General features: G+C 40.0%; 1 protein-coding gene across 2 annotated transcripts in view; it reads right to left on the minus strand.

The window, feature by feature from the left end:
* Positions 1–17321, minus strand: part of wdfy3 (WD repeat and FYVE domain containing 3) — a 333550-nt gene that overhangs the window by 38372 nt on the left and 277857 nt on the right. For both annotated transcript variants that reach the window (XM_073065240.1, XM_073065239.1), the window contains 5 exons: positions 14290–14438; positions 11951–12071; positions 11765–11850; positions 5670–5750; positions 3074–3128 (listed from right to left, as the gene is read on the minus strand). In XM_073065240.1, the coding sequence (XP_072921341.1) occupies positions 3074–3128; positions 5670–5750; positions 11765–11850; positions 11951–12071; positions 14290–14438 (492 nt within the window). The remainder of the gene's footprint in view (positions 1–3073; positions 3129–5669; positions 5751–11764; positions 11851–11950; positions 12072–14289; positions 14439–17321) is intronic.

Here is a 17321-nt window from a genome sequence, read left to right on the forward strand (position 1 = left end):
TGGTTAGGCACAGGAGTACATTCAGCCAGAGACTCATTCCACCGAGATGCAACACTGAGCGTCATAGGAAGTCATTCTTGCCTGTGGCCATCAAACTTTACAACTCCTCCCTCGGAGTGTCAGACACCCTGAGCCAATAGGCTGGTCCTGGACTTTTTTCCACTTGGCATAATTTACCTATTATTATTTAATTATTTATGGTTTTATATTGCTATATTTCTACACTATTCTTGGTTGGTGCGACTGTAACAAAACCCAATTTCCCTCGGGATCAATAAAGTATGTCTGTCTTATACCTAAAATTAAATATATCCTATCATGACTGCTTATTCAATAATACTATAAATCACAATATAATGAAACATTTATCATAGGTTTGCCATAGTATTATTGTCATGAAGATGACACAATGTAATAGGAGTTCAGAAGTTTACAATGATTTGGGAGAAAATTACACAGGTGTGGGCAGTCACGATTTAACCACGTTGGGCTCTTATTTGTTCCAACGTTTGACCTTTGTTTTCCAATCACTAAAAGGGACTCAATAATGAAAAGGTTTAGCTTGTAGAACAATGAAGAGCGAGGGTACATAGGAGCATATTTTCAATGTGTCAGTGTGTGCCGAACTATCCATTTTCGCATCACAAGGATCCTGCTGGAGATGCACAATGCTGATTGGTTAACTTCAGGATTTTCTGAAAGATACACAATGCCTTTCTCCAGCAGACCATGCCAAAGATGATACTGGCCGAAGTTGCTGTTCATTTGCATACAGCAAAGTATTTGACTGATCCTTCTGTCCCAGAGACTAGAAGCTATGGTTGTGTGGTGTGAGAAAAGGAATGGAAGCCGTTGCCTGACTCTTCCTTTTTACAGCAGGAGTAGTACTGGATAATTAGAGAGGTGATCTTTGTAGAATGGGGAAGCTGAGTTATGAATTCTACATTCTAAAGAAGGACATTTATATGTTTTGAATTTGCAGCTGTGCTATTCATGTAAACTGTTATCTTTACTGCTGAAAAATCATCTTAGGTAATGAAAACTGGTCCCAGAAGGAATCTTTAATGGCTTTTTGCTGAATAGTTAGTCAGTAACCATGTATTTTAAACAATTATTATGGATTCGGCTGTCCACACTCATTTCCTAAATACTTTCTAGAGCACGTTGAACTATTCAAAGGATCTGTTCAAGTCAATTCAGTCAGCGTCACCAGCCTATGTGAACATTGCTGTTCTTCTACACTGAGTACGCACCTAGTCCCCAACATAATGCTCCACTCCCTAAGCATACCTACACCACCTCTGGAAATCTCTCTCAATTTTCATCCATGTTACCTGATCATCCCAATTTAAACAGATAATAAAATGTATAACATTCCTTTACATAGAGAATAAACAACATAAAAATGGGTTTTTATTTAAGTAGGCAAAATCTTTGGAAACATTTAAAAGACAAGATACTACATATCCCCAACATTCTAAAAATAAAGGTGACTTCTTTGCTTGTATCTTTAGAAACAGCTCTATTTCCATCTTTAATATCTCTACTTTTCCCTTCCAGGGTTCTTTTGAAGATCTTGACCTGGAGTTACATGCTGTATCCAGAGATACTGACCATGTGACAGACGCACTGCCACCTGACTGGTCGGAGGACACACCACACGCCAATCAACCTTTGGCCCCTCCCAACTAATCAATGCACACCTAAATTATTGGTCACCTTAATTGGATTATCTTGCCCAGCCCCATGCTATAAAAGGTGAGACATGTGCCTGGCTTGGTTTCTCTTACAGACCACCTCATTGAAGGTAAGTGTATTGATTTATGTTTGGGAAGGTTTATCATTTGTCCTGGTAAGGGAGCCGCAGCTATCCAAGGTCAAGGGGGATAGCTGTCGTAGTGCTTTTCCCTTGTTCTTTGTATGTGTAACTGCACCCTGTCCCCACACTGCTTTCTGTGTATTGTACAGCCGACCCGACCTTCCCCACACGTGTTAACCCTAAGCGTTTTTTGTTAGAATATTGTAGTGGCTTGTGTTGACCCGACTTCCCCTTGTAAATAAATTCCTTATTATTAAAACTGTGTGTGTCCAGGCCTCTACTGTTGAGACTCAAAGAACCAGTTATTTTCCATCACAACACATGCTGACTACGGTTCTTTGCAGGAATGGGACCCACTCTCGGGGTTTCACAACTGGTGATTGTTCAGCACACCAAGGGCTCGGCCCAAGAGCTCCGCTCACCTTCGGAGGACCCAGTTTTCATGGTTCTGGAGACTGGGGGGGGGGGGAGGGAGAGATCAGGGGTCAGTGTCCGAGCATAAGACTGATGTGTCAGGGGAGACAGAAGATCTAAGGCTGCATGCCTAGAGACCAGAGATCTTTGGCCACAGAGCTCGGAAAAAGCGACGTAAAGGACTTTTAACATCATAAACCAGCAAGATTGTCATGTTTCCCCTCTCGCTGAGAAACGGAGACACCTCTTTCTCCCTTATTAGGGAGAGAGAGAAAGCCTGTGGAATGTCGAATACCGGGTGAACGAGCAGTCTTTAGGGTAGTGCAAATCTGTGTCTTTGCTGTTGCCTTGCTCACACTTGAGTGCTTGGTGGTGGGTGCAGAGGTTTTTTTGCCAGTGGGGGAGAGGTGGATTGTTGCTTGATGCTGCTTACGTGCGGGAGGGAGGGGAGCTGGGGGGACTTCGTGGTTCTAACATTTAACTGTCGTTCCTCCTTTGGGGGCACTCCTCTGCTTTTCCTAGATGGTTGCGAAGAATAAGCATTTCAGGATGTATTCTGTATACATTTTTTCTGACATTAAATGTACCTTTGAAGTAATAAAGGCTATTGATATGAAATGTTGATTCTATGGACAGCTGTCACCTCACCCGAGTACTTTATCATTTTCAGGTTTATTTCAGATCTCCAGCATCCTTAATTTTGTTGGATGCTGCACAGATGTCACCTGAAAGATTTTACCCAAAAGCTTGAACAAAGATCTCATTCACTATATTACATATTTATTTCACATAGGGTGATCTTGTTTTGATTTCTATTTGGCCATTTTTTTTATTACTTGCCTCCCATCTTTGTGTTACAGACTTCTCTCCAACCAGTGTACTAAGCAAACCAGACCTGGGAATAGATAAATTAAAAATGTTTACTTTGCACTTAAGAATCATTTGCTTAAAACTACACACAGACACATACCGAAATAGAGGTTTTTATCACAGTCAGCTTAAGTTTTAAATTATACATTTCTTAAAACAGTGATATTTTTGGATATAACAGTATTCTCTAAATTATTTATCAAGTAGAAAATGAAAATGCTAATAAAACATTTAATATCTTATTGTGTCCTCAACATAATGTATTAAAGCATCAGTTTTAGAACGGTTGAAGACAGAAAAGTAAAGGGGCAAAAATATGGAGGACTATAAACAAATAAGTGGGTTGCAATCTGGGGAATAGGAATGGGCCATAGAAGGCATGAAATCAATAATGCAAAATGTTAAAATTAAGAGCAAGTATAGATAAGTGAGCAGAGGTCTGAGGGAAGAATGAGACTGTCAGAACAAAGCCAGTGGTGGTTTGAGTGACTTCAAGTTAAGAACCATCTCACTGGCTTGCCATTTGGCTAGACAACACCAAAACATGACACACTGCTGTTTACTGACTATAGTTCACCATTCAACACTATCATTCCCTCACTACTAATTAAAAAAACTTCAACACCTGGGGCTCTATACCTCCTTCTGCAAATGGATTCTTCTCTTCCTTATGAGAAGACTGCAGTCCTTGCAGATTGGTAATAACCTATCCCTTCTCACTGACTATCAACTCAGGTGCACCTCAAGATGTGTGCTTAGTCCACTGCTGTACTCAAAATCCATGACTTTGAGGTTAGTCACAACACAAATGTCATCTATAAATTCGCCAATGATGCCACTGTTGAGGGAAGAATCTCAGATGGCGATTGGGAGTGAGATAAATAAACTGATTGAGTGGTGTCACAATAACAATCTCACACTCAATGTCAGCAAGGAATTGATTGTGGATTTCAGGAATGAAGTCAGGAGAACACACACAAGTCTGCACTAAATAGTGGAAAGTGTGAACAGTTTCAAGTTCTTAGGCATCACTTCACAAAAGATCTAGTCTGGGCACAACACACTGATGTATTCACAAAGAAGGCACAGCATTGGCTCCACTTTCTTAGAAGTCACAAGAGATTCAGTGTCACCAGGCACACTTACAAATTCCAATAGATATATGGTGGAGAGCATTCTGGTTGTATCACAGCCTGGTATGCAGCTACAGAGAGTTGTGACTTAGCCATGTCTATCGTGGCACAACCCTCCTCTTGGCCAAATGACATGAACTGGATCCTCTTCAAATGCGACTCACACGACAACTGCTTTGGAGCTCAAGAAAGTCTTAAGACTTCTTTACTCTGAAATTTCTCTCATGCTCCTCCTAATTACCTATATTGACCATTTACTTGTATAGAGAGAAAATTACTGAAGTTCTTTCCTCCAGTCCATTTTTTGGTGTATGTGGCAGGGTGGAGAATGGTAAAGGAAAAGGCAGAAAAGTTGAACAGGAAATTAATGAAGTATGTGAAAATGAAACACAAAGCTAAACTCTTCTGAGCTTGACACTGCAAAAACTCGACTACATAGCTTGGCCACTTGCTCCAGGAAGACTGTGAACTTTTATTTGCTTTTGCTTAATAGTAATGCATCAAACAGTAAAAATACATGATATTTCATTGTTTACTCTCATCCCTTTGATAATCATGAACAATTCCACTAGGTTTTTCTTTAATTTCTATTTTTGAGCTCTTTGGTTTCCCAGATTTAATTCTGTTTAATTTTTTTTTATTTGGAAACATAGCCCGGTTACAGGCCCTTCCTGTCTAACCACATCAATGTGAGAAATTAACTTACTAACTTGTACATCCTTGGAATGTGGGAGGAAACCAAAGTACCTGGACGAAACCCATGTGTGCAAAATCCTTAGAGCTGGTAGTGGAATTGAACCCCGATCACTGGCGCTGTAATTCTAACCATTGCATTACTGTGCATCCCAAATGACCTTTTTAACACAGCACAACACAGCCCCTTGTGAAGGCTGCAGAATTGTTTTTGAAAGTGAACGCAAATTTGTCAGTAATGAAAAGGTGGGATTTTCCTATTGCATGCTTTGTCTATGTTCTCACCTCTAAGTTTACTGTAATAATTTCAATGAGGTACCTAAAATCACTCATGGGATACTAATTTCGAGGTAGCTACCTGAAGGATCTGTTAAGTACCTCAGTTATTATCTTGGTAATTATTCACATTGTGCTGTTCAATATTAAAAGAACAGGGTCATCCTCCAGCAATGAGTAATTCTAAAATTCCACCATTAGCAAATGAAAAATCAGGGAACAGAGCTAATACCTTTACATAAATCAATGTTTATTAAAGTCCTAACAGAAGCAGATAAATCAAAAAGCTTCTTGGCAGCTGGTCATGCGTTAATGACTTTGTTTTGTAATGCCAGAATCTTCAGGATAAAACTGAAGAATTACATGTTGAAAGCATGAAGAACTATTTCACTTATTTAAAATGCAATCTCAAAAGAAAATGAAGCAGCCAAAGAGTTCCCAGGCACTTTTGGAACTCCACTTACCCTTGTTCCACACTCGTATTGGGCCGCTGGCCAGAAACAGACTCAGAACTGTCAGTCAAAGAGGGAACCACACCTAAAAATCTGCAGCACAAACATTATTGTAAATTGAAATGATTGGCTTTCGCACACTGATAAGCCTCAAAGAATTGTTATTTACCTTTAATGAAAACTTTAATAGTTTAGAATTAACAGATATATGGGTTAAGAACATTAATTAACAACAAAATCCCTGGAGAGTAATTTGTTCGATTATTCAACAGTTCAAGGGAAGTAAGAAATAATTCTGGGAAAAAGGAGATAATCCTAGGAACTACAGACTTATGAGTCTCATGTCAGTAATAAGGAAGTTACAGGAGAGGATTCTTAGGCACAGGATCCATGAGCATTTGGAAAACCATGGCCTAATTTAGAAAAGTCAGCATGGCTTTACATGGGGCAAGTTATTGTACACCTAACTAACTTGATTGAGTTTTTTGAGGAATTGAAATTGAGCTGTGAGTGATGTCTGCATTGATTTTAGTAAAGTATTTGACACGAGTCCTCATGGGAGGTTTATCCATAAAATTAATGACCATAAAACATGAGTAGAATTAGACTATTTGAGCATTCGAGTCTACCTCACCATTCGACTGTAGCAGACTTTCCCTCTCAATCCTATTCTCTTGCCTTATCCCTGTAAGCCATTTTTTAATGGTACTACATCATCTATCTTATTTTGTATATTCTGTGCATTCAAGTATCCTCTTTGCCTACCTGCCTGTCCTTTCGATAAAGTGTGTATCCTTGGATGTTACATTCCCAGCCTAGCACATTATACTTGCAATTTCTAACTGCGCTATACCATCTTATTTTGCTTATTCAAACTTCAATCCTGTACTCACCACCCTTCTTTTCAATTTTGAATCCAAGTTCCCTGAACTTAAACTCCCTTTCTAAACTTTTTATCCTATTCTTTATTTTGGAAACTTCAGTAACCTGTCCTGCATTCCACTCTCATTCCCCTTTATCCATACTTTTCCAAGCTGTTGAACCCACCCTTTACTATTTAAAGCCCTATTCACAGTCCTAGTTATGTGATTCACCCAGGATCCAGGTCACAGCATGGATCAAGTGAACCAATCCCATTAGAATAGCCCCTCTCCTAATACTGGTACCAATGTCTCATGAGTTCAAACCCACTTCCCCCACACCAATACGAACCACTAATTTAACTCTCTGATCTTATTAACCCTGCGCCAACTCCCATAATTGAAATGTCTAATACCAGATGGCATGCATTTAACTTGAGAGGGGGTAATTTCAGGAAAGATTTGTGGGACTTCAAGGCAGATGGTCCTGAGTTCGAATCCGGTTGGATCTCAACCTAAGCAGCAGCAGTATCTGCGTGGAAAAATGGCCTGGCAATCTACTTTGGTATCCTGCTACGAAAACCCTATGGACAACTACGCTACCCATGGGGTCACCATGAGTTGATGACGACTCAAGAGCACTCAACAACAACAACGAGGATGAACAGAGTTTGATGAGTACATGGAACCTGGTTGCCTGAGACAAGTAGGGCAGTTCAATATCCCTGGGTTTCATTGCTTTAAGACACGATAGAGAGGGAGGTAAAAGGGATGGAGAGGTTGCACTACTGATTAGGGAGAATATCACAGCAGTACTTAGAGAAGACATACTGGAGAGCTCATCCAGAGGCTACTTGGATGGAGCTCAGAAATAGGATAGGTGCAATTATACTGACATAATTGACAGAATTTTAATAGGACTCAGAACAGCCATTGTTAGATGGAGGAACAGGTATGTAGACAGAATGTGCAGGAACAACAGGATTGTCAGAGTGTAGGACTAACTTCCCCAGTATTGTCTGGAATTTCCTTGATACAAGAAACCAAAATGGATCAGGATTTCTTTGATGCACTTATTTGGTACCCCTAGGGTTCATATTTTCTGTGGACAACCACATTAAAATGGCGGGAGAATGATACTGGCTTTTGGACACTGTTCGTGCTGCTAATGAGAGAGAGAGAAGTGGGCACCCAGCGCAGATGTGAGAGAGAGGGAGACAAAGATTTAAAATTATGGCTCCATAGCTGATTATTTACTTTTGCTCCAAGGACACTTTCTTTGCCTGCTTGTAAGATTCTTGCTGAGACAACAAGGCGGGACCAGGTGATGGACAGTTGATGGACGGCTGGTACCCCGGCAGAAGAGATGAAAAGCAAGTCTGCTGAGATACAGGCAGACACACCACGGGACACTGAAAGAGCGTTGTGCACCCACAGGAAGGTAGGGGTTTGGAGGATCGATCAGAGGCTCATAGTGTGTGAAGGCAGACCGGTGGGGGCTTGTGTCCACCCTCGCCTGGGTGACAGGCTCACCACTGAAGAACGGTCTGGCCCGGTACGGAGGGGTCACAGTCGGTGACCACAACAGGACAAGACGACAACGGAAGGTTTGCCTGCAACTACATCACCTCTCGCTCTCTCTCCCCCCCCCCCCCCCAACGGTGCCACAACAACTACCTCAACTTAAACTAAACTGAGCTGAACTCTACACCGTTTTAAGACTATTCATTTACCCCTAGACTTCGATAGAGCCTGCTTTGATTCCTATTTCCACACTTCTGTATATATGATGTATTACTTAGTTTACTAATAAACATTTTTAGTTACAGTACCACCAGACTCCAACGTATTATTTCATTTCTGCTGGTTTGGTAACCTGGTCACAGGGTATATGACACACTCAAGAGGGATTCTTTAACAGTATGTGGACAGCCCAATTAGTGGAGAAAGCACACTGTACCTAGTTTTGGGAAATGAACTAGACCAGGTGATGAACCGGAGAGTCGGTGAACATTCTGTGAATACTGACCACAACACTTTATGTTTTAAGATAGTTACGACTAATAATTTGATTGGACCTTGCGGTAAGGTATTAAAACTTATGGCAAGATGGCACCACCAATGAACGTGACTAATGGTCATATCCTGCAGACAGATCAAGAAAAAAAAACCAGTGGCGACCCACTTCCCAGCGCACTCCAACCGGCTCACAAAGTGGCGCACGCCGGCATAGAGGCCGGTCCCAAAAAGGGCGCCAAGCCTGGTTCACCAGCAAGGGGAAAAGCCTGCGTGCGGGACAGGACTGTGAATACGTGCCCCCTACAGCATTCCCGCCCGGGGAGGGCGGGATCAGGAAGGCTTTAAAGCGAGGCCGCGAAGTTTGAATAAATCTCTTTTGCAACTGCAGCTCACCGACTCCATGTTGTCATTGCAGCGCTGTGTGTAGCACACCGCTACACTACTTCCTTTAAAAAAAAATTATACTTCTACTTCTAAACTGAGTGCAATCAGAGCCTGCAATTTACATTTTGATAATGTGGTTTTGGGCCAAATGAGCGATCTGGTGCTTTTGCTGTCTGAGGGAATGCGGCATGGTTGAGAATGGAGTGTGTGGCCTAATAGTGGAGTGTGAACCCATGTTCACACGCTATCGGGTTCTCGCCGATCTTGCCAATAAAATCATTGAGCAAGATTGAAATCAACAAGGATGAGAGCAGAAGGCAAGTGGGTGTTCAGTGCCGTCCGCACGTGTTTGACCAGACTCCTTCTCTCTGGCTACTGCTGGAGGAAGGTGCAGGAGTCTTGGATCATGGGCAAGGTTTAATTGGCTTGGTTTGTAGATTGGACTCATTTTTAGAGGACTCTGCAGTTCATGTTACATGTATTTCTGGTTGCTCCTTTTTTCAATTGCTCTTTTGCACAATTTTGATTGGGGTGGACTGGCTCTGTGGCCTGTAGTCAATGAACGATACAGCACCAAATGATTAAAACTGAACATTCCTAGACTGTCTTGCTGACTCTGTGGTTTGATGTTTAGTATTCCGTGTGTTATATGCTTGTTTTTTTTTGCCATTTGCACAAATTGTTTTTCTCGGGGGTATTGGGTGTTTAATGTTTTCTTTGAATGTGCTCCGTGGTGTTTTTTCGTTTCGTGGCTATCTGCAGGAAGACAAATCTCAGGGTTGTATACTCCATGCATAATTTGATAATGAATGTACTTTGAATCTTTGAAATTGGGGGAGGGCAAACTGCCAGAGGATAAAAGAGCTAAGGGGCATTGATTGGGAGCAGATGCTGTCAAGACAATCCATGTCTGACACGTGAGAGTTGTATAAAGATCTGTTAATCAAAGTTTAGGATCTGCATGTTCCAGTAAGGACAAGGACAGTTAGGTAAAGAAACCTTGGAAAACCCTAGAAATCCTTAATTTAATTATGAAGGAAAAGGAGGTACAGTATATGCTAGCTTTAGGAAGCTAAAATCAGACTGAGCATTTGTGGAATAAAGGTAGCAAGAAGGAGCCCAAGCAGGTGATTTGGATGTCAAAAGGGACCATGAAATGTCCTTGATGTGCAGGATCTTAGGAGTATCCCATGGTATTTTATACTAATTGAGGATAAATTCAGGAGAGGGTAGGTCCACTTAAAGATAAAGGAGGGAATTTGTGCTTGGGATCAGGACAAGTGGCTGAAGTATTAACTGAGCACTTCGTGTCCATATTTACTGAGAAGGAATTGGAGAATAGTGAAGAGTGGGGCATGCCAATGTACTGGGATGTTTTGAGATTAAGGAAAAGGTCAGACTGAATCTTCCGAAAGCATTAAAGTGAGTAAGTCTCCAGGGTCTAATGGCATATATCCCAGAATGTTGAAAGAAGCAACTGAGATTTCAAGGACTTTTGACAAGTATTTCTTGTTCTCACTAACAACAGTCGAGGTCCCAAAGGAGTAGCAAATATTGTGTCTTTGTTCAAGAATGGAAATAGGGATAATCCAGGAAATTATAGGCCAATGAGCTTCCTATCAGAGGTAAAGAAGCTACTGGGGAGTATAGGGAAGGATAGGATTTATGTGCACGTGGAAATGCATGGCCTGCTTAGGAATAGCCAGCAAGTGGTTACACAACTGGATATGGTAGGGGTGTTGAGTATGAGAGTAGGGAAATCATACCGCGGGTATATAAAAATTGTCAGACCACACACAAGAGTATTGTGTGCAATTCTAGTCGCTCTAGTAAACGAAGGATATGGAGACTGTGGAAAGGGTGCAGAGGAGGTTTATTTGGATGCTGTCTGGATTAGAGGGTATGAACTATAAGAAAAGGTTGGAGGGGAGACCTGATAGGGGCTTTTAAAATTATGGGAGGTATAGGTAGAGTAGACAGTCAGATCTTATCATCAAGAATTGACAACACTGGAGGTTTGGAGAGGGGGTAAGGCTTGGTAGTTTAAAGGTGACATGAGGTCAAGTTAGGTGTTTTTTTAAAATAGAGTGAATAGCTGCTTGGAATGGGTTACCAGGGGTAGTAGTGCATCCCAGCAGTTTGGTGAAGTTTAAGAGGCGAATCATTGAGATGAACCTATCAAATATTGAAAGGCCCAGATAGAGTGGATGTGGAGAGGATGCTTCCTAAAGTGGGGGAGTCTAGGACCAGAAGGCACAACCTCAGAACAGAGAGACATCCATTTGTAACAGAGATGAGGAGGAATTTCTTTAGCCAGAAGAGGGGTGAACCTGTGGAATTCGTTGCCACAGGCAGCTATGGAGGTGTCAGGTGTTTTAAAAAATGGAGCTAATTTTTAAAAACAATTATATCTTCCTTTTATGGTCTATAGATGGATATACATATCAAATACTGAGTTTGTCAGAAACCGATGGAACTGGAATTAGAAGTAGCCTAACGTTCGCCAGTTGTTTCAGTAGCAAAACAAAAGGTTACACTTAGAATACTTATGCAGAGAGAAATGCAAATAATATATAAACTTGCAGCTTTTTTAATACTTTGTATTATCTTGTATGTTAATTATAGTATTTGCACCCACTTACAGTGTTTCTGGACATACAGCAATAAGCAAAGATTTTTTTTAAGAAGTATCAAATTACCTTGTTAATAAAACAGACTATGAACATTTTGATATAACTAAAATAACGAAGTATTTTATTGTACATACATCAAATATAAACATAATACACTTAAATTCATCAAATCTCCCTGTAAGCTATAGTTTCACACAGGAAATCCTCCTACCTTTGATATACTTTATTTCGAACTCCTTTCTGGAAGGCCAAAAGATAGTTTCGTCCATCACCAGAGAAAACTTCAACTGCAATTGGCTGAAAGAGATGTTAATTTGAGAATCAGAAGAAATAAAACAGATGATTTTATTAATGCATGTAAAAATAATACTTTTAATATGGGAAATTGGATCCCCACCTGCAGCAGATATCGTCTCTTATGTACTTCCTTGATGTCTTCATAAGCAAATTTACTGCAAGTCCTCTTCAGCTGACTCTGGCCTTGCCGCGCACCTCTGGGAATAATTGGCTCATGCATGCTAAAAAAAAAACCAAACCAGAGGTATGCCAATACTGGTTACGTCATAAAATATAACTGAATTTAAATTAGATTCCACTAATATTTTCAGTAACAGAGAATCCTAGTGTTCAGTTAGTACTCCCTGTAGAGGGCATTATAATAACAAAATCAGAATATCAGTTGGTGGCTGTTTTTCTGGCTATTACACAATAAGTCCTGCTAGCAACACATCTGTTAAAATACAGTAGATAAGACAGCATTCTGGATTAGTTGAGATAAATCCAACCATGGTTCAATATCTTGTCAACAACTGTTATTTATGCTCATACAAGAATACTCATGAATGACAGATTACTGGCTGGCAGAAAGCACCACAGGACTACACCCTAATCTCAAGCAATGACTGCAGAGCACAGGTAAAAAAAAAATACTGAAAAAAATCCTTAAGATGATATAATATAGGAGCAGAAGGAAAGCAATTTGGCCCATCGAGTCTGCTCTGCCAATCCATCATTGCTGATTTGTTATCTCTCTCAATCGCATTCTCCTAGAAATCTTTAATACCCTTACTAACAAAGAACCTATCAACCTCTACATTATTTATATCTAATAACATGGCCTCCACAGTCACCACTCTCCAGCTAATAAAATTCCTCCACATCTCTGTTCTAAAGGGACACTGTTCAATTCTGAGGCTGTACTCTCTGGTCCTAGAATCTACCAGTACAAGAAACATCCGCTCCATCAAGGCCTTTCAATATTTGATAGGTTTATGTGAGATCCCCCCCCTCATTCTTCTAAACTCCAGTGAGTTCAGGCCCAAAGCCATCAAACGCTTCTTATACATTAACCCTTGCATGAAGGAGACACAAGAGATTGCTGGAGGAACTCAGCAGCAGGTTAGGCAACATCTATGGAGGGAAATGGACCTATGACACTTCGGGCTGCAATCCTTCATCTAGAATGTCAGAATCAGAATCAGGTTTATTATCACTGGCATGTGACTTGAAATTTGTTAACTTAGCAGCAGCAGTTCAATACAATACATAATCTAGCAGTGAGAAAAAATGATAATAATAATAAATAAAACAAAACATAATAAACAAGTAAATCAATTACGTATATTGAATCGATTAAAAAACATGCAAAAACAGAAATACTGTATATTTAAAAAAAACGTGAGGTAGTGTCCAAAGTTTCAATGACCATTTAGGAATCAGATGGCAGAGGGGAAGAAGCTGTTCCTAAATCGCTGAGAGTGTGCCTTCAGGCTTCTGTATCTCCTACCTGATGGTAATAGTGAGAAAAGGGCATGCCTTGGGTGCTAGAGGTCCTAAATAATGGACGCTGCCTTTTTGAGACACTGCTCCCTAAAGATCGAGAGGAAGAGTCTCAATCCAAAACACTGACTATCCATTTATTTGCTTGAATTTTACCTTGTAATGACCTCCAAGTCTATCTGCTTCCTCTACCTTTCCAATATGTTTAGGCTTCCTGAAGAAACAGGGTTGTTGCAATATCAAATCAATTGTGTTTATTATTTTGACATGACAGTGGTACTGATTTGCTTTTAATTTCATTTGTGAATTGAGACCACATATTCTTAATACGATCACAAATACAAGAAATCTGCAGATGCTGGAGGAACTCAGCAGGCCAGGCAGCATCTATGGAGATGAGTAAACAGCTGACATTTCGGGCTGAGACCCTCATCAGGACTGGACAGCAATGATCCAGTCAATTTCTACTGCATAACAGGAGGAAGAAACAACCCCAGTTCCCAAACGCTGAACTCTCACCTGCACTATTTCAAGGGAGAATACACCATCAGTGACTTGGTGATTAATTGGAAAATGAAGCTATTATGGAGAAGTGTGAAGATTGCTATTTACAGAAGGCAAGGTTTCTAAAGTCTTCACAGGATATTTCGTTGAAGGCAAAAACAAAATCTCTGATGTTGGAGCTCAAGGATTGCACCTTTGAGAATTAAGTAGAGGGAAGGTTAGGATTGATGGTCATTATGCTCAGACACTGTCATGGGTCTGGAGCAGGAGGAAACTCTTCTCGAGAAATAGGTAACATAAATCTGTTTTTCATTTGGCACACAGCAGTCTACAAAAACAAAAAACTTCTCCGTAGTTCAGAGAAGGCAGGTTGTGCAATTTAGAGGCACCCAATATACAAATATAGGACAACTAACTCAAAGGATACCAAAGTTGAATATTGCAAAAACTCACTTTGGAGACAATGTTTCAATGTCACGAATTTCTCTGGTGGCAGTCATTGTGAAACCATCAATCACATAGAAATGTTCTTTCCCAAACAAGAGGAGTCCTTCACTGGTGTCCAACCCTTGTACTCGAGCACATCGATAGATATGCTGAATCTAAAACAGACCACAAACCTATTTATTGAATACTATTGTTAATAGTCCCCTGATAAATCTACATCACCAACATTATTGTTACACTGAAACTTTTAAAATTGGAATTCTTCTAATAATGCAAAACTTCCATCTTTTCGCAAAAGCTTCCCTTATTTCCTGAAAGATTACAGGATCATTTTCTCTTTTAGATATCCAGCACTGGCAATAATTTGCAATTCACAATATAAAATTTCTGACAGATAAAATGGAAACACTAGTATCACCAGCAAAAATTTGTAAGAAGAGAATCAGGAAATCTAGGTCCTCAAGTAACGACATTTTCAGTTTATGAAATTTATTAATGATTATTGTTAGTGAGACATTGAAGATGGGATGTTATGTTGAAATCATAGAATGAGCTACTTCAGGACTTTCATCTACATCAGTAAATGTTTTTCGTTCTATCTGGTTGAACTATCAATCCTGAAAATGTGCATAACTTAATTACGTAACATACCACATTCAAAAGGGGTCACTACAATTTTAAGCTGCAGGTGCAGTACACACCTAATAGAAGAATATTTCTGGAAATGCATAACTCATATGTTCGATCTTACCATATTGAAAAATTGACAATTAAAGCATCAGTCTTATACTGTATACTTCCAACAGGTAAGGCTTTGCACTAAAAGCTCACTGTAGAATGTACTCTCTTCATAAACAAATTAAAGTGAAATGTACTAACAATGAAAATATGTTGATAAAAGGAAATACCTTTTCCAATGACAGTACATTTTTTGCTAGTGTCCTTTTTATATCTAGTTTGTAGTAATGCTGTTTAACCTTTCAAGTTTCATTTAGCTGTTCTGTATCTTATCTTTAGTACTGACCTCTGATAACCAATTCCCATTCTCTCTCTTTTTTTTCCACTTGAGCTCTCCCTAGACCTGTGGACCTCAGGTTGGGAACCCCTGCCCTAGACAGTAATGGTTCTCTGATGTAAGCATTGTTTCAGATGATGAATACTTGCAAAACACTCCCGGACTTTGCAAATTAAAAATACTTGTTTTCCTACTTGTACTGTTCAGCCGAAAGACCAGTGACCAGAGTTATTAACTTTATTTCTCTTTCCACACATGCCTGATGACTTGCTGAATATATCATTCTTTTTCAACTCATAAATCAATGTATTGAATACAGAAGATGGGATGTTATGTTGATGTAGTAAAAAACGTTGATGAGGCCTAATTTGGAGTATTGTGTCCAGTTTTGGTCACCTACCTATAGGAAAGATGTAAGTAAGGTTGAAATAATACAGAGAATATTTACAAGTATGTTGCCGAGTCCAGAGGACTTGAGTTATAAGGAAAGATTGAATAGGTTAGGACTTTATTCCTCATAACATAGAAGATTGAGAGGAAATTTGACAGAGGTATTTCAAATCGTGTGGGGTATAGATAAGGTAAAGGCAAGCAGGCTTTTTCCTCTAAGGTTGGGTGGGACTACAACCAGAAGTCATGGGTTAAAGGTCGAAGGTGATGTGTTTACGAGGTAACTTCTTCACTCAAAGGACCATGAGAGTGTGGAATGGGCTGCCAGCACAAGTGGTGCACACAAGCTCGATCTCAACATTTAAGAGAAGTTTGGATAGGTACACAGATAGTAGGGATATGGAGGCCTATGGCCCCAATGCAGATTGATGGGAGCAGACAGGTTAAATCATTTTGGCATAGGTTAGATGGACTGTATGGCCTGTTTCCGTGTTGTACTTGTCTATGATTCTAAGGCGCTCCAACTCAATGCAAAACTCTGAGCAGTTCTTGTAGCTACAGAACTTCTGCTCAATAATGACTCCCAGGATGTTGATGGTGGGAGAATGATAACAACACTAAATGTCACAGGAAGGTGTTTAGACCTTTTCTCATTGGAGACAATCATTGCTCTGAACTTCCAATTTGCATTGCAACTTAAATGCAGAAGCCTCACGATTTGAAATACATACTTATGCAGCCACAAGCTGAAGACTAGAAAAAAATGATGATTCTACATAACTAACAATTACATTCTGTGGAAATGCCTAAATCATTGGCAGCTTCAGGATCTCTCCATAATACCTTACATGGCTGCAAATCCCTAAGTGTAGAATGATAATGATAAAAGGTAGGAGCTTCAGAAGTATTATCACTACAAAATTTAATCTATATCTGGACAGAATTGTTTCCAATTATCCACCCAAAAGAGCACTTGTCCCCAGCTGAACCTGTTTTAATTCAGTTAAAGGGGTACTTTTTCACCTTGAAGTTCAATGTTTCATTTTTTCACAAGTGAAGGGGAGGGTAAATGGGGGCTACGTGAATACCTGGGCCAGTCCAAATACAAAAAAAGGTGAATTGTAGTGACTTCTGAAACCATAGTGATCAGAACTACTTTTGTCAGCAAAGCTGTGACTTCAGAACTGAAGGAGGACAACATATGCACTATAATTATCAATATTAGTTTTATTATTACTAAAGCCTTAGCAACTTGCATTACCTCCTGGTCTCATGATGCCAGGCCCATCTGGTGATCAATCTCTGGGACTTCACATGCTATCAGATTCAGAAGGAAATTGAACTAGCACAGCCTTCACTGTGTTAGTCTTTCCAGTGGTCAGTCTCAGAGCCTCATTTGATATTGGGCCCAACAGCTGGCCAGACTCTTAAGGCTTCATGCAATGTTTGGTTTGGATAATCAGCAGCTAAACTTAAGTAGATGGCCAACCACTCTTAGGCAAAGACTGTAAATTAGTCACACTCCATGAGAAGTCAGCTAGTCAGTTTTCTATTATTCCGGGATACTATGATTTTTTAAAACTGTAGATCTTTTTTTCTTTCAAAATGGAGACTGGTGACATGATTAAATAGG

Source organism: Hemitrygon akajei, chromosome 13 (genome assembly GCF_048418815.1).
Source record: "Hemitrygon akajei chromosome 13, sHemAka1.3, whole genome shotgun sequence".
In the NCBI taxonomy this organism is placed as follows: domain Eukaryota; kingdom Metazoa; phylum Chordata; class Chondrichthyes; order Myliobatiformes; family Dasyatidae; genus Hemitrygon; species Hemitrygon akajei.